Genomic DNA, 25,823 nt, shown 5'->3' with positions numbered 1-25,823 from the left:
AGTCATAAAATAGCTCTGAAAAAAAAAAACTGAAAGTGTTTGAAAATTCATGCCTAAATTAACCGATGTGGTAAGAACTATATTCAAATAGAACACCTTTTAAAAGCTATATGATGCCTTCGGGGAAAACAGAATGCTTAATTGTACAATGTCTGGCTTCACAACTTTTCAAGTGATAATTATTTTTGTCTCCTAATTAAATAGCGTGGTGCTCGTAAAATTGGTGGTTTGGGTGGGGGGCGGGGGGAGGTGTTGTTGGAAATTAGATTAATCCCTTACATTGAATAGCCCTATTTCTTCGTTTGTACTTTAAGTGCTTCTTTTTTCCTTCCTTGATATTTTCCTAGGCAGTGCTGTTCAGAATGAGCAAGGCTTTGTGGAGTTTAGAGTTTCTGGGCCTCTGCAGTACATGTGGTGGTACCACGTGGTGGGCCTGATTTGGATCAGCGAGTTCATCCTAGCGTGTCAGCAGATGACTGTGGCGGGAGCTGTGGTAACATACTATTTTACTAGGTGAGAATTTATACCTGTCAGAGAACTTAAGATCATCTAAGTGATTGTGTCTGAAGGAGATGGAAGTGAGGCTGGTAAGAGTTTCATGTCTTTAAAAAGTAATTGGAAGTGAATATGACAAAATGTTAGAGCTGATAGTTCCGGGCGGTAGGAACGTGGGAGGTTGTTATTTTAATCTTTATACTTTTCTGGAAGTTTCTCAAAAAATTAATCAGAACAGCAGGTCATGATATAACTTCAATTACATTGAGCAGAAGAATAAATCTTGTAGTGTCTTTTGTACTTTTGCCCTGTGTAAAGGTCCATCAGGGCGCCTGGGTGGCACAGTCAGTTAAACCTCTGACTCTTGGTTTTGGCTCAGGTCATGATCTCACGGTCATGAGATCAAACCCCGTGTCACATGGAATCTGCCTGAGATTCTCTGTCCTTCTCCCTCTGCCCCTCACATTTGTGCTCTCTCTCTAAAATAAATAAATCTTTAAAAAAAATTAAAAAATAAAAGTCCATCAAAGGACAACATGCCTTTTTAATTTGTTTGGATTAGAACAAATATTGTGACTCCCTTTCCTAATTTCAGAGCTGAATATAAGCTGTAGACCTTATAGTTTTCTACTACAATGAGGTACCAGGTCTAGATTGAACGTCTTTTTTTTTTTTTTTTTTTTTTTAAGATTTATTTATTTGAGAGAGAGAGCGGGTGAGGAGGGGCACGGGGGGGGGTGTCTTTTAAGCAGACTCCATGCTGAGCACGGGACGGACATGGGGCTTGATCCCACGATCCTGAGATCACAACCCAAACTAAAACCAAGAGCTGGACGCCTAACCGAGTGTGCCACCCAGGCTCCCCTGAACATCTTTTTTAAGTTCCATTTTTTGATTGTCCATTTAACTCCCTAAATATTTACTAGTAAAAGCTTTCAAAGCACAGTTTCATTTTACTTAAAGTTTTAGAGCCTGAGAACCCCATGAAACTACCATAGAGAAATGAAACATTAATTTTATTTGGTACATCAGTAGCATTTGTGTTAGTTGTATGTTACTTTGCCATTTTGTCACAAAGCTAGAATTTTTTTAGACGATCTAGTTTTTTCACTGCATTGGGCTCTAAGCCAGTCCTGTACTTAGCCTTTGTTTTAATTGTCTTTTTGGTTATTTTTTAAATAGGGATAAAAGGAATTTGCCGTTTACACCTATTTTGGCATCAGTGAATCGCCTTATTCGTTATCACCTGGGTACGGTGGCAAAAGGATCTTTCATTATCACGTTAGTCAAAATTCCACGAATGATCCTTATGTACATGCACAGTCAGCTCAAAGGAAAGGTAAGGAGAAAATACTTTACTGGGCTTTCTCTGGTTGTCACACCCTAGACCTCAGCTCTGCATGTGGTAAAGCTCCCCGTAATGTTAAGTCCATAGCTGTGCATGTTTTCTTCAAAATCCCTGCAAAGCCGAATCCAGTCCTTCTGCCTCCTCCCCTACTCTTGCTCTCTATATGCTTTGGCAAAATCCATCATATCACTGGTTTCCCAAAGTACCCTGTGCTTCTCTTCCACTGTGTTGACTCACACCTTCCTCCTTGAAGCCTCCTCCCTCTCCCTGACTGTGGAGATAACATGCATTTCTACACAGGTTGGCTCACATGCCACCTCTTCCCAGAAACCTTCCCTGATTCCTCCTCCTCCTCCTCCTACTCTCATGGCTCTAGTATCTATTGCATATTCTGAGTCTAACCTTTTTTATGTTTAGCTTTTTTTCTTCTACAGTAGTATAAGTTCCTTTCTGGTCTTAGGTACCTTACTGTATCTTATGTGCAATAGTGCTAAATATCTGTTGAATTAAATTGATTAAAAATAATTTGGCTATTACATTTTGAGGGAAAAGAGGGTGGTGGGTGTGGAGGCCTTGAAACATAGGTTGTGATTTTTTTTTAACTTTTATTTATTTTTCTAACATTTAGAATATTCTGTATGATGGCTTGATTCTTTGGTTTTTAATTATTTCAAATTTTTGTCCTTTCCAGGAAAATGCTTGTGCTCGATGTGTGCTGAAATCTTGCATTTGTTGCCTTTGGTGTCTTGAAAAGTGCCTAAATTATTTAAATCAGGTAAAATATTTAAAAAATAAATCTAACATTCACTTTCAAAGACAGGTTCATCGTTTCTTCTTCCAAGAAAAAATAATTGAGCTTACTTGAAAGATGTTATGTATTTCTCATGTTGTTGTACCTTGTGGCTTGTTCAGGTGTATCTATTTCTATTGTATTTTTTTTAAAGATTTTATTTATATATTTGAGAGAGAGCACATGTGCGCAAAAGAGAGATTCAGAGGGGAGGGAGGTGGGGGAATGGGATAGACTGGTGATGGGTAGTAAGGAGAGCACGTATAGCATGGTGCACTGGGTGTTATACTCAACTAATGAATCATCGAACTTTACATCAGAAACCAGGGTTGTACTGTATAGTGACTAACATAAAAAAACATAAAAAAAAAAAAGAGAGCGTGCACAAGCAGGTGGAGGGGCAGAGGGAGAGGGAGAAGCAAGCTCCCCACACAGCAGGGAGCCTGGTGCAGGGCTCAATCCCAGAACGCTGGGATCATGATCTGAGCTGAAGGCAGACACTTAACCAACTAAGCCACCCAGATGCACCTATCATATTCTTATTTTTAAAAGTGACATATATTCTTACCAAGGCTCATTATTAATTAATTGTAACGTAAGGATAAAATATCATTAGGGTTCATCTTTCAGGAAAGACATTTATCTCTTATTCCTTAATTAACATCCTTTCATCTTTGGTTTTCCCTAGGAACCTGTCTACTCTAGCCATTATTTCTTTAATTCTTCTTTTAAATGTTGTTTGAGGGGTGCCTGGCTGGCTCATTCCATAGAGCATACGACTCTTAATCTTGGGATTGTGAGTTCAAGCCCCACGTTGAGTGTGGAGCCTACTTTTTTAAAATGAATGAATGAACGTTGTTTGAAAGCTTTAGTTTAGTGAAAAGTCATTGTGATGCTTAAAACTCATTTTTTACTGCAGTTCTGCTATTGTTCAAGACTGGTGTGCTCTCTATCCTGATACTTTTTTTGGAGAGATCCAGCTGCTTGAAGACTCTGATACTAGCCTGGGAAATATTATCAGAGGAAGTGCTATCATTTCTCAGGTCAAATGGAAGAACAGGTATTACAGGATAACTGTTCTTAGGGAGCAGTTTGGTATTCTGTCTTGCTGTGCCTGGGTACACAGGACTTGCCGTGAAGCATTCTCCCCATCTTTCTTCATTTTTTTTTTTTTTACCACTTCTCTCCATTCCTTGAAAATCAATCCTAATGTGCCAGTGCCCTCATCTAATAGACCAAAGATAAAAATGGACTTTCTCACCATTTACCGCTAAGTTGATTCAAGAGTAGCAGTGCATTTTCCATTCGCTCAAGGATAGTCTGAGGATGGTAGTCCTGTGGCCGTGGTGGTGAGCATGCCTGGAGTTTGCTTTATTGGAGTTCTGTGGTTAATATGAAAAAGCAGCCATGACATTTCATTAACAAAATAAATTCTTGTAGATTGTAATACCGTATGGATGGAAAGTGTTTGGAAAGTCATTCTTAAAAATAAGTAGTAACAGCCATAGCAATCTGAAAAATTACATTCTTTAAAATTCAGTTTGGGACCAAGTCATCCTTATCAAAAAGTTGATGGATGCACTAAAAATAATCGTCATTACATTTTGTACCATCACTAAATAGCTCATGTGCAGAGAGGTGCTAAGCCCACCTCTCCATTCTCCATTTCTGCCACCCTCCCACGGGAACCTTTTGCTCTTGCAATTAACCAAAAGTGGCTGGAATGACTTCCTTCCAACACTTGAGTAACTCTGACTGATCCTTAATGATTCTGCCTGAGCATCACCTCAAAGAAGTCTTCTCTCAGTCCCCCAGCCCGTCCGCTGACCTTTCACAGCACAGGTTCATACCTCTGTGAAAACACTAAGAACATCATACGGAAACCATCTGTTTACATCTTTATCTCCACCTTTAGACCGTTAGCTCCTCAAAGACAGGGATCTTAGTTTTGTCTCTCCAGAGACTATCACAGTGCTTGGTATAGAATAAGTGGTCTTTAAATGTTTTCTGAATGAGGGAAGTCTGGGTGGCTCAGTCCGTTAAGTGTCTGCCTTCGGCTCAGGTCATGATCCCAGGGCCCTGGGATCGAGTCCTGCATCGGGCTCCCTGCTCAGTGGGGAGCCTGCCTCTCTCTCACCCTCTGCCCCTTTCCTGGCTCGTGCTCTCTCTTGCTCTCTAATAAATAAGTAAAACCTTTAAAAAAAATAAATGTTTTCTGAATGAATTATTAATCAGTGAATATTTGGATTTTGAAAGACTGATAGGGTGATATAAAACCAAAAGAAAAAGTCTCAAAAAGGAGATGTGCAGTTTTACTGAGGGAAGAGAACAAATCACACGACGTTAAGATGCTCAGTAGCCAGGTGAAAAAATCCCAAGTTCTCAGCTCATCCCAAGCGAAACACTAATCAGCAATTTAGTACAAACAGTCGTGAGATGTACATCCAGACTTCAAGCTGGCCTTTCTTGTACCGGTTTGGTGCATCTTGGATCTTCACTGTTTGAAGATTCCAGGGAAGCGTTAACATAGTAATAAATAAATGCGTGAAGGTTTAGGGAGAGCGATTCCAAACTAATACTTAGTTCTGTTCAGGAATATGAAATGCTGCCCTTTGGGGACTGATTACCAGGCTGCTTCACGTCTCCTGTTTGCACAGGAATTTCATTTGAATCGAGGGCAACATGTTGAAGACATTAGAACCCTTCCTGGCATGAGAGGTTAGGCCTAAGTATCAGTTGGCAGTGGAACTTTTTTTAACCCTTGCTCCTGGGAAGTGTTTCCGAGCTGGGTGGGCACCCGTCTGTTTAAAGTATTTAAGAGGACAGTACTGAATAGATGAGCTCTAGAGACTTTCTAAAATTTGAGGAAAAGCAGTAAGGCCCGAGAGTATGATCTGCTGGTGTTTGAAGGGGCATTCTTTTCAGCGCTGTCACATACGTTTGGCAGTTGGGAGATTAGTTCTGTGCTAGAGGTCAAGCCAGAGCTGGCACCGAGATAACAGGCGGCTCACACCTTTCCTTTTGTCTCTAGTATTTATCACCGCTTCCTGAAAATGAAGTTCCTTTTTCCCCATACACACTGGATTGAGTCCATACTTTCACAGCCTTGTTGGAGAAGGCACAGTGGATAATTGGGGGGCTACACAGTGGAGAGAGCCCAGATCTTTAAAGTGTGTTTCAATCCCAGCAGTTTAACTATTTGGCCAGCTCAGTGAAACCTCAGAGTCTCAGTTTCCTTTTTCAATGAGTGGAGAAAAATATACCTGTCCTCATAGGCTTTAGGTGAGGATGAAATATAATGCAGATGAATCAACTCTTACAGTGCCTGGCTTTGTGTTATCGCTTTCCCCTGCTCCCCTCATTTTATTGTTTTATAAAGCACTCCGGGTGTTTTACTCTAAGATAAGAGAGCTCTGGCAAAGATAAAACAAGAGGTAGTTCTAAAGATGTATCTATTTTCCTTAAAAATAAATAGAATGTAAAGTACTGAAGAGTTTGGAAAACCAAGACAAAACAAAACAGCACCCATGATCTCACCATGCTAATGTTAAGTTACCTTCATGGAAATACTTAGCTTTGGGGAAAAGTTTCTGATATTTTACTTCAGCATAATAATGTCTTATCAGACGTTACTTACAGACTGGCTTAGCAGTCTGTAAATGTCATCTGTAAAATGGGGATCATAATAGTATCTGTAGTGCCCATGACCATGAGGATGCAGAGAGACGGTGTCTGTAGTACTCTGAGCATGCTCCTGGACGCAGCCAAGTCCTCTGTAATGATGACTCTTACTCTATAGTACTGTGCACAGTTAGTTTCTTTTACAGTTTTTTAAAAGACTTGATTTATTTATTTGAGAGATAGAGACAGCACGAGCAAGGGGAGGAGCAGAGGGAGAAGCAGGGATCATGTATTAAATTCTTCTATATCATACTTGAGTGTGTCTTAGGACTCTTTTCTGTACTGTTGATCTGCCTATGCTTATACTAGTACTGTAATATTTAATTACTATAGCTTCTTCTTTGGGGGGGATACAATGGGTATGTTTATTTGTTTTTTAAATTTTTTATAGCTTCATTATACGTATCCCAATGTCTTATAATACAAATCCCTCTCATTCTTATTTTTCAAAAATTTCTTGTCTAATCACCTGTTTACATTCTGGAATTATCTTGGGAGCGTTCAGTAGGGAACAGTGAAATAATAATATTGATTGTAATGTTGGTTCATATTTATTGAGCACTTACCATGTGCCAGGCACGGTGGCTCACACTTTACGTGTAGAGTCTCCCATTCAGAGATCTGTTTTGTCTACTCTTTGGAAATGGTTAATGATTAGTTAGTGCCCATTGCATTATTTTCCTCCTATCCTTTCTTTTGCTGTCACTTCTGAGATTAGTATGCAACTTTGAAGTCAAAAGCCTCTACTAGTGCTCGCTTAGGCAGCACATATACTAAAAGCCTCTAGTAGGGCTGGACAATGCAGACCCCTGCTGGTGCATTATGTTACTCATGGAAATGACTGCAGCAGACGGGGTCCAAGGCAGTAGAGAGTGGTAGACTGGTAAGCTAGGGAGTTCATTTTCCATCCGAAAAGGGCAGTCACTTCTTAGCTCTGGTATACTCTTGCCATGTGAGAATTTACACACAGTTTCTAACACTTCCAGTGTCTCAAGTGAAGCTAGAATTCTGGATGTTTGCATTTATCTCCTGCTATTAAAATGTTGACAACTCATAAAAAGAATGACTGAGTGAGCCAGAGCAAACAAGGTCTTTGGGCCACACAATGTCAGTTGATCATGGGCCACCAGTTTGTTGCCAGTGCTTTAGAGAATTTAGAGGATAATAGCAGAGGAGTGTTGATAGGGAGGTAGAGGAGACCAGAGTCATTTTGCAGCATGGTATGAAATTCCGTAATCCTGAGCCATGGTCCAGTGCCAAACTGCATGGAAAATACAGCTGGCTTAAAAAAAGACCTTTGGATTTTCAAAATAAGCCATTAATTATTTATAGCATAGGTGTTAGAGTTTTGCACATAAACAGAGTGAACTGTGAACTGCTCTTTGTTTCTGCAAGTGCTTATCTTCATGTATCAGGAAGGTGATTGTACATCTCATCTAACAGAATTTACTTTGGGTGGAGAGACTGTTACAACTAGAATCTGTTTCTTGGGGGCATTACTCAAGCCTTGGTTTACTTCAAAACTGTTTGGAGATAGTGCGTTTAATATTGGAGGGGATCTGCTTCCTGGCTGCCAAGCTTTTAAGATTATACAGCTCTTCTCGACATTGTATGAATGGGAATTGTAAAGCGTATTTTTTGAGCACCTACTACCTGATACTATATTAAACACTTAATCTATATTACCACTTTCTCTCTATAATTCTATAAGGAAGGCTCATTTCCTCTGTAGAGAAAGTTGAGACTAGCATCTTGTGGCAGACCATATGACCTAGAGATGGAGGAAGTTTCCAAATCTAAGTTTGCCTAGTTCTTGCCAGGATATCACTGTTTCCCATATAGATATATACCCATTTTATGCAACATGAATTATGGAGAGTATGCAAACATCTCAAACTCTCATGTTTCATGCTATAAACTAAAACAAGTGATGGTTTTATTTTTTATTTTATTTTTTTTTAGAAATTTTTTTTATTTATTTTATTTTTTTTTTTATTTTTTAGATTTTATTTATTTATTTGACAGAGATAGAGACAGCCAGCGAGAGAGGGAACACAAGCAGGGGGAGTGGGAGAGAAAGAAGCAGGCTCATAGCGGAGGAGCCTGATGTGGGGCTCGATCCCGTAATGCCGGGATCACGCCCTGAGCCGAAGGCAGACGCTTAACCACTATGCCACCCAGGCGCCCCAAGTGATGGTTTTAAAGACAATTTAAGATTTGCAACATATTTTTAATTCTTATATCTCTTTAAAAGTCTAAGAATTTACAACCAAACTGAATGAAAAGGATGGTGTAGGTGGGACTTTTTGCCCCCTCCATTTCTCACTCAAAATAAGAAAGGGGTAAGTTTAATTACTTTTTCACTTATTTAATGTATAATGATATACATAGAGTTGCACATATCTGTTCCCTTTTCCTGCCATTGTTGTCTAGCTCTCCCCTTTGAGTTATTATATAAAGATTTTAAATTTAAAGAGAATTTCTGGGTCTGTAAGTGAAGAAACAAAAGGTGTGGAAACGTAGACGCTGCATTCTGGGACATGTGGCCAAGCAGGCCTGGGTTATCTACATGGTGACCTTCCCTAACATTTTCTTCCTCGTGACCAGGACTTTTTCACCTCATCCTGTCACACATAGATGTTATCAGGGACCACTTGGGCCTAACAGTCATCCTTTTCAAATGCTTCCTTGATGGTGATAACCTTTTATCTTGCTTCTGGGAGTTATATAGCCTTAAGCCTCCATCCTGCCTGAGCTCATGTTGGACACTTGCTAAATGTTAATCATTGATGCTTCTCTGCCAGCAGTTTAGCTCAAGATCAGGAAGGCTGTCTGAGAAGGGAGGTGGGCTGGAAAAAATCTCAACCAAGTAGTTGAGCAGAAAGTTCAGAGAACAGTAATAAGGAAAGCCACAAAGAACTCAGAATTTGTTGAGAACCTTAGTGTGACTCCATTCAGACTAGGAGGTATAGAAGTGGAAGGAAATTTTCACTGGCCTGCTGTGATCTGTAGCACAATTTTCCTCCTGAAGAGGTCATCTTGACCTCTGTGTGTCACATGCAGCTCATCTTCCTGCCTTGGGAGTGGGAGAAAGAGCTCATGAAATATCCACTTAACTTTTTTCGGTTAGGTTGAATACAAAGGAGTTGCACAGATCTGTAGGAATATTGCCAAGAAAGCTAAATTTCTATGAGCATATCCAACCCTGGAACATAGGAGTGGAGGAAAGAAGTTATTGCTGCCTCTTTCCATGTCCACAAATAAATAGGCTTTTGCTATAAATGTAGATGGGATAGGTGGGGATGGGTGGGGAGAGAAGAAAGAAGCAGGAGAGGAGGAATAGTAATTTCTTCTGAAATTATTGAAAAACAGAAAAGCTTTTATGGTTTAGTTTAGAGATGTTAGGCCTTCTCTGGGTCAGCTGGTCTGATGATAGAGGAGAGAGCTTGGGAGGTATGTGGATCCTCTCTTGCTACTGTCTCTTTCAAAGAAGGTCTTTTTCAAACTGCATAGTTAAAAGTGAGTTGTTGATCCTCATTGAGGAGGTGAAATTTAAGACAACACCTACTTGATTTAAATGGTTTATCCAATATCCTTGATTCTAGACATTATAATGCTTTTTTTTTTTTTTTTAATTTCGGGAAGCATCTCATAATCAGTGTATAGTTAATATGGCAGTGTATTTTCCCCTGGAAACTTGTTATTTTTTTTTTTTAAGATTTTATTTATTTATTTGACAGAGGGAGACAGCCAGCGAGAGAGGGAACACAAGCAGGGGGAGTGGGAGAGGAAGAAGCAGGCTCCTAGCAGAGGAGCCTGATGTGGGGCTCGATCCCAGAATGCTGGGATCACGCCCTGAGCCGAAGGCAGACGCCTAACGACTGCGCCACCCAGGCGCCCCCCTGGAAACTTGTTATTAAGTAACTGGTTCATTAGTCTCTTGATTATGTCTTCAAATAAGGGAAGTAAGGTATTTTCCTTATGGTATGTTCTATTTCAAATCACTACAGACATCTGTCAGTCGTTGAACTGAAGAATGATAGTGAAAGATGCTGAAAAGACTTGGAAGTTGTAGAGAAAGCTACTAAAAGATTGGAAATGAGGAAATCTGGTTTGTATTTCAAAAGGGATAAGAAGATGGGTTCCGTATGCTGTACAAGGTTGATATTGATCCTGGGTAATACTCTAGAACAGGGGTCAGCAAAGTTTTTCTGTAAAGGAACAGATAGTAAATATTTTTGGCTTTGTGGCCATATAGACTCTGTCACAATTGCTTATTTCTGCCATTGTAGCTTGAAAACAACCATAAATGCTATGTAAGCAAATGAACATTGCTGTGTTCCAATAAAACTTTATTTACAGAAGTAGGCAGTTTGGATGACAGGTGGTAGTTTGACAACCTCTGCTTTAGAAAAAAATTGTTAAATGGGTTTTGTGTGTGTGTGTGTGCATGTGTGTGTGTGTGTGAGTATGGAGGGAACTGGTTGGTCTTGGTTCTTGGAGAATAGATCAGGCCTAGGAAGTTATTCTCCATCATTTCTCAGCAGAGTTACTATAACATAAGATCAAAAGTATAGTTTATTTTGATGTCATTGAGGCATTTGGCAGAATGTTTCAAAAGAAGCTTGACAGATGAAGAAATGTAGACCGCTGCAGTTAGGTAGTTAACTCTTTGGTGGCTGCTATCTTTGAACTGATAAGAAGCACTGGCTGATGACAATATGTGAGAGCAAGCCCCAAATGAATGCTACCAGAACAATTTAATAGTATCATTTCTTTAAAAGACTCTCTATATTAGCTTTTGAGATAAAAAGAACTGCAAACATAATGTAGTAGCATATTCTGATAATAAATTACCCGAGTTTGTTTGATGGGATTATATATAGTAAAATCATACTGTCTCTCAAAGAGCATCATTATATCCTGCTGCGCCCTTACTGAAAAGGTAGTGTCTTACTCCGTGTAGTCGTCTTTCCTTGGCCCTAAAATATTCTGTATTTTTAATCAACGAATTTAGTTGTATAATGGCAAATTAAATTTTTGGTGGCTCAAACTTCATCCTCATACCAGGTTCCTATTAACTAACAAGCGTAAGCGTAAGACTGTATCTCCCAAGCTCAGTGTTTAAATGGAAGTGGGAGAGACAGGCTTCTAGTTACGGAATGAATAAGTCATGGGAATGAAAGGTACAGCATAGGGAGAATAGTGTAATACTGGACGGTGGCAGATGGTAGCCACACTTGTGAGCAGAGCATAACTTACAGAGTTGTGAAGTCGCTATATTGTATAGCTGAAACTAATGTAACATTGCGTGTCAACTATACTTCGATTAAAAAAAAAAAAATGGGGCCCCTGGGTGGCTCAGTTGGTTAAGTGTCTGCCTTTGGCTCAGGTCATGATCCCAGGGTCCTGGGATCGAGCCCCGCGTCGGACTCCCTGCTCAGTGGGAAGTCTGCTGCTTCTCCCTCTCCCTCTGCCCTGCGTGTGCTCTCTCTCTCTTTCAAAGAAATAAACAAAATCTTAAAAACAAAACAAAACAAAAAAACTTCACAGGGGCACCTGGCTGGCTCAGTCGGTTGAGCATCTGACTCTTGGCTTTGGCTCAGGTCATGATCTTGGGGTCATGAGATCAAGCCCTGCATCAGGCTCCACGTTTAGGGCGGAGTCTGCTTGAGAGTCTCTCTCCCGCTCCCCTCCGCCCCTCCCCTTGCTCCACACGCAGACTATCTCTCTCAAATAAATAAATAAAATCTTAAAAGAAAGGATAACAAAACTTCACAGACAACACAATGTAAAATAAGCCCTTTATGTGGGGCAGTTTTCCAACAACTTTAACATTCTGGACTCACCAACAGTTTAAGTCTGCACTAAACCAAAAATTCCTCAGGATTTTAAGTTTTAATCACAAAGCCTACATACTTTCCCTTCCTAAGGCTCCAACATATTTGTTGTTCTAGCATGTGTTCACATTTCCCAGAAAATGTCCATCCTATTCTAGAAGGCAGTATACAAAGGGGAGAAAACAATCAGTCTGTGACAGGGTCAGAGAGGACACGAAGCAGCAGAAGCAGGTGTAATTGAATAGAAGTGTGTCAGCTGGGATCAGTACTACAAGGGACAGAAAGCCAGCTCCATCTGGCCTAAAAAAGAGAGAGTGAGGAAGGGGGAGGGAGAGAGAGCAGAGATTCTTAGCAATTCATTAGCTTCTGTGGCTGTAAAGTCCAGAAATGTGTTTAGTTCCTAATCATGCAAACATCGTCATCAAGTACAAGTCACTGGTTTCTCTCTGCTTTTACTTCCATGATGGTAGCCTTGCCCACCCTTTCACATTGTGACCTCCAGCAGCTTCAGGCTCTTCCCATTACATTGGCCAAATGGCCCTGGCAGTTCATATCCTCACACCTCGCTATGCAGGAAAATGAGAGAGCTGCTTTGTCAGGAGCTCCTATGGAAGAAGAAGGAGAAGAACCCCAGAAGCCCCAGGGTTCCCTTGTCTTTGCTTTCATTGCTCTATTAGTTTATGTACCAGTCCCTGAACCCGGCATTGTGGAGGTAGGTAGAATGTGCTGATTGGCTCACATCAATCAAGACCGGCCCCAGAGCTAGAGGTAGTGTCCCCCACTCAGACTCTAAGAGAATGGGGAAGGTCTGGCTACGGGGCCCTGCTCCCAGGAGGGAGGGGTATGTTGGGCGACAAACAGCTGTCTACTACAAGAACTGTGAGAAGGAACAGCATAGAGGAAAGCACCAAAGAGGACGTGTTGCAGATAAAACAGCACAGCATCCTTATGCCTTTTATGTACTTGTGTAGCTTTTAAAGCATCACTGAAATGGTAATAATGCATCACTGATATTCATAGTGATGAATCTGAGACATCTAGGAAAGGTTAAATTATGTTTGATTTACTAAGACGGGGAAGAAGTTAATGGATGTTGGAAAGGTTTGTGTGTGCGTTAATAAATGTCAGTGTTTTAAAAGGACTAAAACTAAGCCAACTGAAAAGCTCTTTTTACCATATCGGGGTGTTTTTTTGGTTTTTTGGTTTTTTTTAATATCTAGCATTTCCTTGTGCTTAGTCTTAATCTGTACCTCACCAGAGCCATGGGTTTAACTATGAACTCTTTTCACAAATGATGCTTTAACTTTATTTGGTTTATATCTTAACAAAGTAAAATTACATGAAAATACTGTTTTTTGCTTTTGTCCAGAATGCATACACAGCCACAGCTATCAACAGCACCAACTTCTGCACCTCCGCGAAGGATGCTTTTGTCATTCTTGTGGAGAACGCTTTACGGGTGGCTGCCATCAACACAGTGGGAGATTTCATGTTATTCCTAGGCAAGGTAAGTCCAAATATGTTATCTGAGACATACAGTGAATTTTTGCATATATATATATATATATATATATAAATTTGCTTTTTCATTTGAAAAATATCTAGCCCACCAAAAAAACTAAAAGTAATAGATACAATATAAAAGAAGCACTTACAAAGCCCATAATATGTGTCAGGCACTGTTCTAAGTCCTTTATATGTATGGTGCTCTTTTAATCATAACAACAGATTTGTAAAGGAAGTTCTGTTATTATCCTCATTTTACAGCTGGGGAAACTGAGACACAGCAGTTAAGTAATTTGTCCATGTTTCTCCTTACATATTTTGATCTGTAAGGAATTCAGGAATAGTCTGCTTCATGGTTAGGGGTGCTGTATCTGGAGCCTGACTACCTGGATGTAAATCCTGACTCTGTTACTGGCTAGCTGTGTGACCTGAGGCAGGGTACGCAACCATTCTGTGCCTCAGTTTGTTCATCTATGGAAATGGGATAATAACAGCGCCAATCCCCTAGGGTTGTGAGGATTAGATTGGTTAGTGCATGTAGTGTACCTAAGATAGTGCTTGACACATTGTAAGTTCTTGATGAATGTTGGCTGTCATTGTTACTGTATATAAATGCCTTTAAAACAGAGCTGTTAGGGAATGAGACTTACCTGTCCTTAAAGTGTCTGAAAAGAGGTAATTTTTCTATACTATTAAAATCTGCAGAATAATAAATAACATTATAATTGGATTTCTTTGTATCTGTAGTTCAAACCATAAAATACTCAGAAAATTTGAAAAACTGAGCTGACACAGCGATAACCTAATAATGTTGTTTTTATATATTCCCTCCCAGTGTTTTTTCATAAGCTTATATTTCTATAGTCTAACAATCATAGCATACTTATCGGTTTGTTTTGCCCTTTGCACTTCATATTACATCATATCCAGTTCTCATATTGCTTTAATAATCTTCATAATTATTCATGATCGTGATGGGCAGTATTTTATCAAATGCTCTTCTTACTCTTGCTACTATTCTCTTACAAATGCTATTCTCTTACTACTACTGTTTTGAAAGTGTTTTTGAAAAGGAAAAAATATTTGGTGTAGAGAGGCCAGGATTGCACGGTGTGGTGTCAAGTTCTCAGGCAACTGTCATCTAAAAAGAATTATAAAACTGTGCAGTTATTTTGAAAATCTACAATTAAACTTACACTGTTGGATTTGTTCTTGTCGTGTTTTTACAAGAGGAAATGTTTTATAGTAAGGATTGAATGAGTCAATCCATGTTAAGGACTGAGTATAGTGTTTGACACTCTTATTAACTATTGCTATTATTTATACGCTATATGAATAAATTTAGGAGGCTTCAGATTTTTGTCTGTTTTATGTTTTACATGTTTATAATTTATCCCTACTGCTAAGAAGGATATGAGGCAGCTTAAAATATGAACATATGTACACAGAGCAGTTAAAATAGAAGAGAAGCCATATAGAGGAATAACAGAAAAATTATACTCAGGGACAGCATTGGTCATGATGGTGATTTTAGTAAACTCTGATGGAGACACTTGCTCAGTACTAGGTACTGAGGAATTTAGTTTATGTGAAGTGTTATTCGTCCTCTCCTGTAAGGTGAGCCACTGCTATTACCTTCATTTTATAGCAGAGGAACCCGAGGTTTAGAGAGCCAGGTATGTTGCCCAAATTTAGAGAACTAGACTGTGGGAGAGCTGGAGTTCTAACTTAGCTCTGTCCGACTTCTCAGTTTTCAGTCACTGTGTGCTTACACTAAGTTTGCCCTTGGATTTCTTTAAAAAAAAAAAAAAAGTCTTTTGATTCAGTAATTCCATTGATGGTAAACCACTGCTAGAAATAATTCTTTTTTTTTTTTTAAGATTTTATTTATTTATTCGACAGAGATAGAGACAGCCAGCGAGAGAGGGAACACAAGCAGGGGGAGTGGGAGAGGAAGAAGCAGGCTCATAGCGGAAGAGCCTGATGTGGGGCTCGATCCCATAACGCCGGGATCACGCCCTGAGCCGAAGGCAGATGCTTAACCGCTGTGCCATCCAGGCGCCCCTAGAAATAATTCTAAACACAGAAAAATACAGCATTATTTCTAATAGTTACCAATTGCAAACAATCTACTGCCTACAAATAGAGAAATCGTTAGAAATAATAGACAGCAGACTATTATTCACCTGTTAGACCATGTTTTTCATTAAAAGTTTATAGTATGATCGGTACATATAATATAAGTAAAAAGGCTGAGTAAAACTACTTGACTATCACTGTTAAGTACTGTTCTCATACATATGAAAAAGAATTACTATCTGAAAATGTTAATGATTATCTTTGGGTATTGAAAATATGAGTGATTCCAAACCCCTCCTCCTGCTTTACCATAATAAGATAAAGTTCTCTATATTAAATATGCATTTTTTATAATGGAGAAATATAGAGATGATAAAATACCGTGTTTTAAAATTGACTTTGAGTTTTTCAGCAGCCTAGTGGCCTGTCAAAATTTTTTCTTAATTTTACCATAACCTTTTTTTCATTCCACAAATATCCTGGAGTGCCCACTAGTAATGTGGTAGGAACTTTTCTGGGTACTGGTTATATACTAGTCAATAAAGAAAATTTTTAATCTACTAGAAAAGGCAGTTTTATATCTCTCTTTTCACTTTATATTATGTTATGAGCATTTTCTATTTTATTAAAAATGTTTTAAACATGGTTATACAATTATATCATCATTTATTTAACCAAACCTCCAATTTTTTTTACAGTTAAACTGTTCTCATTTTCCTTTATATCCTTATATAAAGTATGATACTTTATAGTGAAACTTCTGTATGCAAATCCTTGCCTGCATCAATCCTTACTTCCTGAGTCCAGAATCCCCAAAGTCGAATTAATGAGTCAGAGTACATAATAGGTTTCTTGATGTGCATTACCAAATTGCTTCCCAGAAACATTTAAGTTTGAATAATATAAAATGTATAAGACTATAAAAAATTACTTTTAAAACCATGAAAGAAAAACTGTCTTTTAATCCAGATACCCAAAAAGGAAAAAAAAATGAGAGGGGACTAAAGTCTTCTGGATTTCTAACATGCTGAGATAAATATTCTTTAGTTTCCTTTTTTAAAAATGTAGTTCTGATCACAGAATACAGTAAATCTTTTGAAAGCATTTCTCTCATTATAATTAAAAGTGGCTGCTAGTATGCAGAAATAGTTTCTGATCAGATAGTTCAAGTGGGTAGACCAGAAGAAGCATTCTAAAAGACAGAGGGCACTTGGGTGGCTCAGTCTGTTAAGTGTCTGATGTTCGCCTCAGGTCATGATCCCAGGGTCCTGGCATTAAACTGTGCATCAGGCTCCCTGCTCAGTGGGGAGTCTGTTTGTCCCCTCTGTCCCTCTGCTCCCCCCCCTTGCTGGTGCACTCTCTCTCTCTGTCTGTCTCTCTCTCTCACTCACTCTCTCTCAAATAAAATGATTTTAAAAAATAAAATAGAAGTGTCAGGAACAAACTATTATAATATACAACAACTTGGATTAATCATGAGGTAATTTTGCTGAGTGGAAAACACCAATCCCAGAAAAGTAAATACTGTATGTTTCCATTTATATAACATTCTTATATGCCTTTTTTTTAAATTAAGCTCTACGCCCAGCGTGGGGCTTGAACCAATTATATAACATTTTTGAAATGACAGCAGTATGGAATTTGGGAACAGATTTGTGGTCACCCAGTTAGAGGTGGGGTGGGGGAGGAGTAGGGGTAGTTGTAAAAGGTTAAAATGAAGGATTCTTATGATGATGGAAATGTTCTGTATCTTGACTATGTCGATGTCAATACTGTGGTTATAATATTGTACTATAGTTTTACAAGATGTTACCGTTGAAGGGAACCGGGTAAAGGGTAGGTACATGGAATCATTCTGTGTTATTTCTTACAACTACTTGTGAATTCAAAATTGTTGCAAAATTTAATATTTAATTTAAAAAACCCTGAATTTAAAAGAAAACAAAAGACAATGCCATGGATTCCATTTCTATGGAACCCAGATGGTTTCATGGATTAGTAGATTAGATTTGGGAGGGATTTTAGCTCCTCTAATTTAGTGGCTTGTGACCTGTGACATGTGATCACTGGCCTATAAGGTCCTCACAAGTAAGAAGAGAGATTTACAGGATATTTAAATATTTTCGAGTCTAGTAGATAATGGATATTTGCCCAAGAAAGCTATACAAAAAATCCCACAAAATCTCAGGTACTTCACTTCTGTGCGAAATTATTTCATCTCTATTTGATAATACTTCTAACATTAATTATTGGCATTTTATTTGGCATTGGTTAATAAAAAACGAGAATATGAATCATTACTTTTAAGTGCTATTTTACTGGTAAACAAAATCTTTCAAAACTTGAGTTCCGTACAGAAAGGGCATCATAAATGCAAGATTTATGGTGGAAATGACAGGAAGAAACAAAGATTGCCAAGCATTGTGTTATATGCTTTCAGAATGCTTATTTTAACAATTATGGGATGTATGTACTATTATGTCTATTTCAAAGGCAGAAAAACAGACTCGGGAAGGTTAAATTTGAACTTGCTTGGAGTCACGAAACTAGGAAGTATTAATTCTGTGATTCAAATCTACATCTTTCTGATTCCAAAACTAGCACCCTTTCCTTCCTGCTTCTCACATCCTGCCCTGTGTATGAATCTCTACTATTGTATCACCAATAATTTATCCTGTAAAACAGAAGAGTCTAAACTTTTTAAATCATGTGCCTTATTAGAAAAAAATTTTGAGCACACTCCTAATATATTTACATTTATTAATATATGTACAGCCTTTAATAATATGTAATATAAAGCCTAGTATAAAAGAAAATTTCAATAAAAGAGAAATATAATTTGAAGTCCCAGGTGATCCCCTTAAATACTCCTTGGGTATGTGTACCCCACTTGGGGACCACTGATATAGACCAGTACTTCTTATAGGCTGTGGACTTTATCAGAATGACCTGAACTACTTTTTAAATGAATATTACTGGGCTTCATCCTAGATCCAGCCAATTGGACTCTGGGGGTAGGACCCAGGAATCTGTGTTATTCATGAACTCCCCAAGTGATACCTAGCCCCTCCATTGTTTGAGAGCCATTAATAAATAAATGCATGACACCCTTCCATTATATTTGGGAGTAATTATTACATTTCTCTGACCTTTTTGGCTAAATATCATCAATTCTTGAAATGGTTTCTAATGTGACAATATCCAGCCTTCCACCTCAACAGCTTTTATCTCAACATTGGTTTGTCTAAGCCACCTTCTCCCTATAATTGGCTTTAACATTTCAAATGTGGCTTAACTTTTAGTGGTATAATGAGAGCATAAAGAACCTCAGTCCTTCTGTAGGGCGGATCTCAAAAATTTGAAGAAGAGATATCAAAAACAGTGGTTTCATTCTAAAAACAAAAAAGAGTGAAAGAAAATGGATATAATTACCTATCTGTAGACGTCACTCCAGAAAGTAAGTAACTGTAAGAGGATTCCTGAGTGTTTGCCACAAAAAAATGGTGGCGGGTCTTCCAAATTTTGGGCAGACCCAGATTTGCTCCCTAAAATCATCCGAGAAGGGTCAATTTATAGCCTAACCAGTATTTCGTCTAATGCATTATAACTCTTGCTTAAAAATAATGGTGAAGGAAAGATGCTTTGGTGTGGATAAACAGTAGGGAAAAGGCCAAGAGAATTCTCAGTCTGCTCATTCTCAGCACTGAACGAGGAAAGGCTCTTGTGGTTCCAGAGGACTCTTTCTTTTGCTTTGTTATTTAATGCTGGATGGTAGGCCAATAAGGGCTGAGCAAGACTGTGTTTAGGATTCATATGACCTATCTCTGCTTTATATCCGTATCCAAATATTTGCTGAGTTTTTACCTACAAGGAATGCTGGAGTTGGCATCGTAAGACCATGATTTGGGTGGTATCTGCTCTTCTACTCTGTGACCTTGGGCAGGTTGCCTAGTGTCTCTGAGCACATTTCCCAGTCTACAAAATGAGGATGATGATGAGGATGGTAGTGTTTAATTAAATGAATTAAACTCTTCGTAGGGACTGAAAAGCTGAACTAAAATATAGTAAAAGAACTACAAGAAATGTAAAGTGCTGTATGGGAAGGATCAGAGTAGGTCATTCTTGACACTTCTTCTTCTATGGTGGATGTTTGTGGCAACCTCTTTCCTCACAGGTAATCCAAATCTACATTTCATGGCAAATCATATTAAATTCACACATATTCTGTATGAAATAAAATATGAAACAAAGAAAAAACTCTTAAAGATGTTTGTTGCAGTATTATTTATGCCAGAAAACAATATAAGTCTCCAGTTGTAGGAACCTGGTCAAATTTTAAGTCACCCATAAGATGAAATTAGGTGGCTAAGTATTTATGAAACATTTATAATGATACTATAAATATTAATGAATAGCTTTTAATGATTCATATATAATACTATTTCATATATGTAAAAGTGCTTAGAGAAAAGTACATAGCAATACCCTGGAATGTCTATAATTTTCTTCTGAATGTTAATAGGGCCATTTTCTAAAATAAGCATACATTTATTTTTAAAATTGCCACAGGTGCTACATACGGGAAGTTTTAAGGAACAAGCATAACATTTGGAAAACATGACTATTTTCCATGTAAACTGGAAGTGTTTAAAGGATGATGTTTTACTTATATCATATGCACATATATGTGTGCACATATACAGATGTATGTGTGTCTGTGGGTCTATGTGAATGATACTTCCTAACGTGAGGTAGAATGAATGTATGCAACCATCACTTATAAATATTGAAGGGAGCTTGAAGTCTGCACATGATGAAGAAATAGTGTTTTCTGTCATAGGCTATTAAATGTGCTCTTTGTTCTCTCTGCTTCAGGTGCTGATAGTCTGTAGCACAGGCTTGGCTGGAATTATGCTGCTCAACTACCAGCAAGATTACACAGTCTGGGTGCTGCCTCTGATCATCGTCTGCCTCTTTGCTTTCCTAGTCGCTCATTGCTTCCTGTCCATTTACGAAATGGTAGTGGATGTATTATTCTTGTGTTTTGCCATTGATACAAAATACAATGATGGGAGCCCTGGCAGAGAATTCTATATGGATAAAGTGCTGATGGTAAGGACTTCAAATGCCCTCATCTGCTTTAGGGGTAAAAATACTAGTCCAAATGCCTTGCAAAACGTTCTCTGTATTTCATTCCTATTATATGCAACTGAGTTATTCAGAATTAGACCTGTAGTGCTCATGAATGAGCTTAGTCTTGGGGAAATCAGGGAAGACGGTCCTCTTGGCATGGATGGGGACCATTTAAATACACCTAGCTGGAGCAAACCCATGAATAGCCCTGAGTTCACATTATTTCAGACTCCTGCCTCCCTCTCTGCGATTAGATGGATTAGAATTGACTTTTTAAACCTCAGTGTTCGCCCTTGAATTGGAACATTGGACCACCAATGTTCTAATGCCCTTTCCTAAAGTGGAGCTCAAAGACTTCCCAGATTGTAGTACCTGCCTGTATTTCTCCATCTATCACCTTTCCAAATATTACTGCTGTCAGCCCCATTAAAACTCATTATCCTAAGTATGCCAGGCCAAATTGAAGGTTTTTCATAATGAATACAGATTAACAGACCCATGATTGTATTGTTTTCCATTAGTCAAGAGCCGAACCTTTACACTGGTATTACATTCAGATTCTTAATAGTTATGTAGCTCTGCAGCTTCCCTATATTAGAATCTCAGTAGAAATTTTTAAAAAATTTAGAAATCCTACTTAAATGGTTCAAATACTGTTATCAAGATCAAATGCTACCAACTTAAGGATACTTCTTAATAATAGTACTTTGCTATTAAGCTGTGTAATATTCCTATCTGAAGAGTGGGTAACATTGAAGACTAAACATTAGACACTGAAATAAAAAGTCCTCTTCCAGGAGCATGGTTTATCTAGTTAAATCTAAAATGAATGTGTCAATAAATAAAATAGATTCTTTTTTTTTTTCCAATCACAAAAATTCCAAGTGATTTAACTGACGAATTTGGTACTGATTATCTCTTTCACTGAGAACACCATCAGCTGAATTTCGGACATTTTCATAATGTCTAAATTATAATTCTAACTGTTCTCATGATTGAATTTGACTTGTGAGCATTCCATCTCCTTTCTGATTAAGGCATTTAGAAGAATTTGGGGACGCCTGGCTGGCTCAGTGAGTAGAGCATGTGATTCTTGATCTCAGGGTTGTAAGTTTGAGCCCCATGTTGGGTGTAGATAAAATCTTAAAAAAAAAAAAAAAAAGGAAGAACTACTTGTTTTTTATTTTTTAAACCCCTGATCAAAAGCTGAGTAGAAGAAATATACTTTTTCTTCTTTTAGCTTTTTTCTGTAAGAATGATGAGGATATTTAATGGAGAAGTGCTCCATAAACTTTGACAAGATAGAAATGTTTCCTTCGGGGCATAATCCTATTTTATCCCATTTTGACCACAGATTTTGGTGGTTACTTCCTGTCTTCCTGCTTTATGGAGTAATTTCAAAGCCAGATAGACATTTTTTTTTTAAGTAGCTTATTTATGGTTTGGTAAAAACAGTATTCTGGCCTTAGTAGTATCGATGCTTTCTTTTACCTTCTAGCATTATTTTAAAGAGAGGGCTTCTGGAGTAAAAGGCTCTTGTTGTTCCATTTAACCTTGATATAGAAAAAGTAAAACAACAAATGAAACAATAATCTAAGTATGGGGAAATAGTCCTCTTAAGAAAAAAAAAAAAGTTAGGTATTTTCTCTTCCAAAAAGAAGTAACGTTCTCTTTGAGCCTAAGGGAGATGGTCCCAATGAATGGATGGATAAAAGATTTTATCTTGACGAATTGCAGCCTATCCACACCAATGTAGCGGCTCTTGTGTCGCGTAATACTATTATTTATTGCTATGTTTTCCCTTTACTAACATTGTATCCGAAATGTAAATGCTCCTTAGAATTCATCTACCAACCACCATCTGAAAGGACCTAAGACTTTATGCCATTCGATCCATATTTTGCAGGAGTTTGTGGAAAACAGTAGAAAAGCAATGAGAGAAGCTGGTAAGGGAGGCGTTGCTGATGCCAGAGAGCTAAAACCGATGGTAGGTGGAGATGAGGAGGTGGCCGGCCTCCAAGAGTTTCATTTTCACTTCCTCTCTCTCTCTGTCTTCACTGACTGCACTTCCTCGGGAGAAGCTGTTGTTGTCTGTATCACGCAGGGTGTGCTGCTCTTTCTGTTTGTGTGCTTACCCATTACTTGGGTGGCGGAATTCTTGTCACAACTGAGACCACCTTCTGTAAAAGTAAGCTGAAAGGAAGAGCATCTTTGTCAGAGCCCATGGTGGAGAGGAGCTATTTTTGTCCTTAAAGTAAAATTGCTGTTTCTGGGGTAGGGGGTGTTTTTCGTTCTTGTTTTTGTTTTTTTCTTTTTAACTGTCAGTGTTTGCTTTTCATCAGATTGAACATTTGATTGTACATGTGAACTGACAGTTTGATTTTTGTCATTTTTAGAAGGTGATAATAATTCCTTTCAACTTGCTAAAATTCATATCCCCCACTTTTTAAATATTGGTTTGTTTATGTTGCTGTCTTTTATCCTTCGCTGACTTTTTCTTCTGTTGCCTGGATTGTACTTTCTTTGTTTCTTAAGCTATTTTTCTGTAGAAAACAAGGTTATTTCCATCAACACTCACATTCCCGCTCAGTAAGACAACCTGGTCTTCTCTAACCTCAGCTTAATTGTGAGAAGGATAAATTATCTCTGGTCAGTGATACATATGAATTATAAGTACTCTACTTTCATTTCACAAAAAGCAACTTAATCAGTGTAAGAGAATCCTAAGTTGCTTTTCCCACAGATATTCTCACCTCTGCATAATGACAGATGTCTCTCGCATATATTTGTGTAATTACTGCTTATTTTACAAATGTATTGTTCTTAAAGAGCATTGACTTCAAAATATTATATAATTGCCTATACCCTTAAACAGTTAATTTTAAATAACGTGCCTTTTAATTGCACATAATGTCTAAAAGTGTGAGATGAAGACCACTCTTTCTTCTTTCTAGTTTAATAAGTGGTTGATTTCATAGGTTTCCATCTTGAGAAATACGTAATATAAAACAAGCTCATTTAAATATATGAGAGTAAAGGAAATGGGTTCCTTTAAGGTGGGGGGGGAGGAAGGTTATATGTATATGCAAAATAATTGCATATTCAACCTAAATTAAAGCCTCAGCAGAATGTTTAGATATAAACTCTTTCCTCCATAACCCCTTCCAGGACCTATTTTGGTGTTGCTTTTAATAACACTGATGATTATAAAGTCAAGCCTTCAATGTTTAGTTCCCAAAGTACAGATAACTCTAATCATAAGTAAAAGGATGTAGAGCTCTTAGTTTTAAGCATGCATCAGCCAGAACTGCATTGAGTGGGCAAGGGGCACCATCAGCAATGCCCCCGGTCTGGTTCCTTGCCTTCCCTTCCCTTTCTTTCTATATTCCTCTTACTTGACACTGGCATACAGAAACAACAGTAAAGATTCTTGCCAGCCTTCTGGTGGCATAGGTAAATGAGGAAGGCTTTCTTCCTGTCACTCTTGGCTTATCTTACTTGTTCAGTAAATAAGGTTCCCAGCCTATAACTTAAGAAGGTGAAATATAGAATCTTAAAATATAAACTATCTTCCCCACCACCACTTTCTGTCTTTCCAGTGGTTGACATTTCTATTAAGTCATTTGTCAGTAATAATCATTTTTCAAAAGGGAGTAATTTGTGGAGGTCTAGACTAGTTTGAACCATGAGTTGGCATTATTTCTGCATTATCCTTTAGTGAAAGATAAATTGTGGTAGACCGGAATGCAAGTATGCCTCTCTTACCTAAACTCGATAATTCATAGGTAACAATACTAGGAGAATTGCCCAAGTTATGTGGCATCTTACCAGAAGACAAGAATTTTGAAAGATTTTTTTTTTCTTAATATTACTTTCAGATTTAAATTAATGCCACTTAACTCAAACACTGCTTTAAAATCCTCATTCATTTTTTGCTTTTATTTTATGTTGTTCATTAGTTCATTGCTTGCAGATTAATGGCAAAACTCTCCACTCTGTCCCAAAATATATCTTTTATGTGCATTGTTCTTCTGGTGCTTTGGATATGATAGCATTTGGTCCCTAAGAACGATGTTTTATATGGTTTAAAAACTTCCGAGGAGAGAAGTTGAGATGTTGCTCACAGGGTACTTAAATATTTTAAGCGTAATCAGTCCCGCTAATTCTTACCTCTCTTTTGCATTAGCATAATAAGAGTTGACCACCATCTTGGATGTGTCCCTCAATAACTGGGGATTGGTAGAATTTAGGATTGCTTATTTGTATTTGCTTGTTTTAATTCACATGTTATTCCCTTAGATGAAAGTTCTATAAAAGTGTCATACCTATTTTGCCATATATACAATCTGCTGTTTAAGTTCACTGGTCTATCTTCTTTCTTAATGGGATATTTTAATTTAGGTTTACTTTTTGCCTATAGGATAATGTTCAGGAAAAATGAGGTTTTAAATTTCCCTTTTGACAGGGGATCATTGAACTAAATATAAGGACTTCCAGTTTTCCTCTATGACTTTTTCTTTTTCTTTCTTTTTTTTTTTTTTTTTTTCGAGAGAACCTCACTAGTTAAGGAAACTTTGAAGGTTTGTGAGGTCCTTCTGTACATCTTTAAATGATTTTAGAAAAATTGATCAAATGTGATGTAGAAGTTTAAGAAAGAGACATTCTGGCCTTCTGCATACAGGAAAGAATTTATAGAGGAAAGGGAAAAAAGACCTGGACACTGTAGCAACATAGGCCAGAGACGTATTCTCTGCATACCTCAAAGATTACCCAGAAGGAAGTGTGACTTTCAACACTCATAGCAGTTGCAGCCCCTGGAATATAGGTGCGGGGAGAAGGGCTCTCGCTCCATTTTGCTTTGTTGCCGCTTGTGACCATCTGTGTATTTGTAACATCATTCATGATCTCCTTTTAATGGTAATTGTCTAAGATTCTACTCTGTATGACTTTG

The 25,823-nt window shown here is 38.0% G+C and overlaps 1 protein-coding gene across 5 annotated transcripts in view; it reads left to right on the top strand.

Annotated features, from left to right (window-relative positions):
• The window catches only part of SLC44A1 (solute carrier family 44 member 1), a 188,953-nt gene that overhangs the window by 118,490 nt on the left and 44,640 nt on the right, over positions 1 to 25,823 (top strand). For 3 of the 5 annotated variants that reach the window (XM_045780740.2, XM_045780739.2, XM_045780741.2), the window contains 6 exons: positions 348 to 513; positions 1,678 to 1,834; positions 2,535 to 2,618; positions 13,524 to 13,661; positions 20,615 to 20,851; positions 22,779 to 22,859. In XM_045780740.2, the coding sequence (XP_045636696.1) occupies positions 348 to 513; positions 1,678 to 1,834; positions 2,535 to 2,618; positions 13,524 to 13,661; positions 20,615 to 20,851; positions 22,779 to 22,859 (863 nt within the window). Of the gene's footprint in view, positions 1 to 347; positions 514 to 1,677; positions 1,835 to 2,534; positions 2,619 to 13,523; positions 13,662 to 20,614; positions 20,852 to 22,778; positions 25,822 to 25,823 lie in introns of those variants that run through there. The other 2 variants (XM_045780738.2, XM_045780737.2) reach the window with 1 other exon arrangement.

The sequence above is a fragment of the Ursus americanus genome, chromosome 18 (genome assembly GCF_024610735.1).
Source record: "Ursus americanus isolate L20-20 chromosome 18, mUrsAme1.1.p, whole genome shotgun sequence".
NCBI classification, from domain to species: Eukaryota; Metazoa; Chordata; class Mammalia; order Carnivora; family Ursidae; genus Ursus; species Ursus americanus.
The sequence above is the reverse complement of the archived record's forward strand: the minus strand, read 5'-3'. Positions and strand labels throughout refer to the sequence as shown.